The sequence below is a fragment of the Octopus bimaculoides genome, chromosome 18, assembly GCF_001194135.2.
Source record: "Octopus bimaculoides isolate UCB-OBI-ISO-001 chromosome 18, ASM119413v2, whole genome shotgun sequence".
Lineage (NCBI taxonomy): Eukaryota > Metazoa > Mollusca > Cephalopoda > Octopoda > Octopodidae > Octopus > Octopus bimaculoides.
In genome coordinates, this window is record NC_068998.1 from 17,685,598 (window position 1) to 17,688,926 (window position 3,329).

General features: G+C 37.7%; 1 protein-coding gene across 1 annotated transcript in view; it reads left to right on the forward strand.

The window, feature by feature from the left end:
- The window catches only part of LOC106875468 (tyrosinase), a 41,855-nt gene extending 38,535 nt beyond the window's left edge, over positions 1-3,320 (forward strand). The window contains exon 5 of the mRNA XM_014923624.2: positions 1,749-3,320. Coding sequence (XP_014779110.1) covers positions 1,749-1,984 — 236 coding nt within the window. The 3' untranslated portion in view covers positions 1,985-3,320. The remainder of the gene's footprint in view (positions 1-1,748) is intronic.
- The last annotated feature ends 9 nt before the right edge of the window (positions 3,321-3,329 follow it).

Consider the following 3,329-nt stretch of genomic DNA (forward strand, 5'->3'; position numbering starts at 1 on the left):
TGATTAGCGGTATTTCGTCTGCCCTACGTTCTGAGTTCAAATTCCGCCGAGGTCGACTTTGCCTTTCATCCTTTCGGAAACGATTAAATAAATACCCGTTACGCACTGGGGTCGATATAATCGACTTAATCCGTTTGTCTGTCCTTGTTTGTCTCCTCTGTGTGTAGCCCCTTGTGGGCAGTAAAGAAATAACACACACACACACACACACACACACACACACACACACACACACACACACACACACACACACGTGTGAGTATATGTGTGTGTGTATATGTGCGTATATGTGTGTTTATATGTGTGTATATGTGTGTGTATATGTGACAGAGAGAACGAGCGTCTCTATGTCTGTGTTTGTGTCCCACCACCGCTTGACTAGGATTTGAAAAAATTAAGTACAGGTGTCGATTCGTTCGACTAAAATTCTTCAAAGGGTTGTCCCAGCTTGGCTCCTGTCTAATGACTGAAACGAGAAAAAGATAAAAAGAACCCGATCCAAGCAATCACTGCTGCTACTGCTACTGTTCGGTTGATAGATTGACACCTCTCAGTCACAACGGATTCTTTCTCTCTCTCCAGAAGCAAATTTATACATACATACATACATACATACATATACAGGATGCAATGGGTAAATTGTCACCATTTTATGCGCATTGTTTATTTTTGATTTTGTCAACTATGCAGTACGATAGAGTCAGTTGGGCACCTTCTATGAGAAAAACAGCACCATGACACAATTCACTCTGCCAGAAATTTGGAAACGACATGCTGTACTGCTTGGCATTCGCGCCGGATGCTCCACTACGAACATTTCAGAGTGTTTGGGTGTCAATCTGAGGACAGTGCAGAGGATTCAGAAAAAAGTTGGATGTGTCTAATGGTGATTATGAAGGTGCAACAGCTCGGAAATCTTGTTCTGATCGTTCTGATAAGAAAAGTACTCCTGAATTTGTTGGTGAAATCCAGGCCATGATTGACAACGATCCCTCCAAGATAGACGCGGAGGTGACAGTAGTAGTGGTGGTGGTAGTGGTGGTGGTGGTGGTGGTGGTAGCCGAGGCGATCAGGGATGACGTTGATAGTAAGCGATGTGAAAGACAGTGGTGATGATGGTGGAGGGGAAGGAGGCGAAGTCAAAGGTATTGATGGTGGTGGCGTCAGATGTCTGAATGATGTGTGTATGGCAGTTGTGATGGCGAAGGTGGTGGTACTGGTGATGGTGATGGTTGAATACAATCAACATAAAGAGAGAGAGAGAGAAAGAAAGAGATTAGATAGAAAATAATCGTACTGATCTCCGAATGGGAAGACAAACAGTGTTGTTTATCATGCAGTTTTGCAATAGTTCCAAGTCGACAAATTACATCATTGTTTTGATGAAAATTGTTCATTGCTTGAGAAATATTAGTCTAATAAAATTTAATATGTACTCAATGCATGAAGTGTAATTGTTGGGTCTAAGGTCCAATGAAGTGCCGTCCACAGGAACTAGTATTATATTATATATGCAATTATTTCGTATATATACTGTGTGTGTGTGTGTGTGTGTAAGAGTAATCACCTGTCATCTATTTTCTGTTGTCTGCCAGGTTCTCTGAACGAGTGTAGGAAGCCATATTTTTGTTTCATACAAAAGTTTTAATACAATATTTATCAGATGAACATAGGTAGAAAAAGGAATGCGTTTTCTTCATTTTAACTTATTTTAACTTTTTTCTTTCGTTTTTTTTTTTTTTTTGCAGAAACTTCGCTCAGTCCAGTTTGGATTATTGTTATTGTCGAAGCTGGTCTTTTACTGCTTCTGCTGGCAATCATCATCGAATTGGCACGCACACGTAATCACCGTTCCCAAGCAAGACAACTGAGTTCCACGTCCGTGCATAACAACGTCACCGCTGACACAGCTGATGAAGAACAACCAATATTCCAACCAGGAAACCCAACTTACAGAACCTATAATGCTGCCGAGAATTCATAGTGGAAGAAAGAAAACATAATTTTTTTTATATTACTTAATTTATCTATCTTTACGTATGCGAAAGCATTTTGACATTTATCCAGCATCACATTTTCGTTTTTGTTTTCTTTTTTGTTTTGTTTTTTGTTTGTTTTTTGTTTTGTTGTTTGCTTCTACAATTTCTACTTCCGCCGCTGGCTCACCCAGCCAGATCTTTGTGTGTGCGTGCAGAAAAATGTCCCTTCACCTACATAAAAAAATATATATATCGTCAATGGAGCTTCTTTCTATACTGTCAATCGACCAGCAAAAATTAGCAGCTAGATCTTCATCAAATCACTTTTTACTGCATTTTTAAAAGAAATTTACAGAAGTGTTTGAATATGTTCTTAAGGATAAACAATTGAAATCTAACAGAAGTGCGTTGTAAGTTGCTTGAAACATTGTGATACAGAAGGAAAATAACAAAATAGTGGAAACAGAGAGCTTTTTTTCAATGTGAAAGGGGAAAAGTTTAACGACCTTCATATATTTCAGGCACGAAATATATAAACGTTACTAATCTTATCCCTTTTCTCCTTGTAAGCAGCTCTCCGTCTTCATTATGTTGTTATTTTACTTCTGAAATTAAAAGATTTCTGTGTGGAAAATAAAATAAAATAAAATAAAATAAAGATACAGAGAAAATCGTATATTTTACAACAAAATTAATATTAAAAGGATTGCAAACAGAGACTGTCCTAAGAATTTGAATAGGATCTTAAGGCCAGAACTACTGAAAATAATAGGTTTCGGTAAAAAAAAAATAATAAAATAAACCAATACAGTTTTGGGTTCGCTAATGAGGTTAGGGTAAAACCAAACCATGATCGGAGTTGTCTATCTTACTTACCCAATAATATGGGTCATTTTTTTTATCCCACAGCATACTTATTTCTAGCTACCACAAAAGTACCCAAGGCATTAAATATGTTAATACTAATACGTTTCTTTTCTCATGCGGATGACATCTCTGAGTAGTTTATTCTTTAATTATAGATCGAACATTAATAAATACCATGGAAAGTACTTGACTGGTAATCACAGAGATATAAGTTCGAGTCTCATGGCTGGCTGCTGACAATTTTTTTGTCTGTAATATAAAGATGCTATCCTATTTACGCTGTTCATGCATAATTCTGCACTTGAGAATAAACTATCTCCATATCTGTATATCTCAATACATCTCCACATTTCCACATACAAAGCAATCTTCGTTTGTGTGTGCGTGTGTGTATGTATTGTTAGAATGGCTAAAACACGCGCCCGACGCAAACCCACACTCGCACTCACGTTCACACACACACACACACACACACATACATGC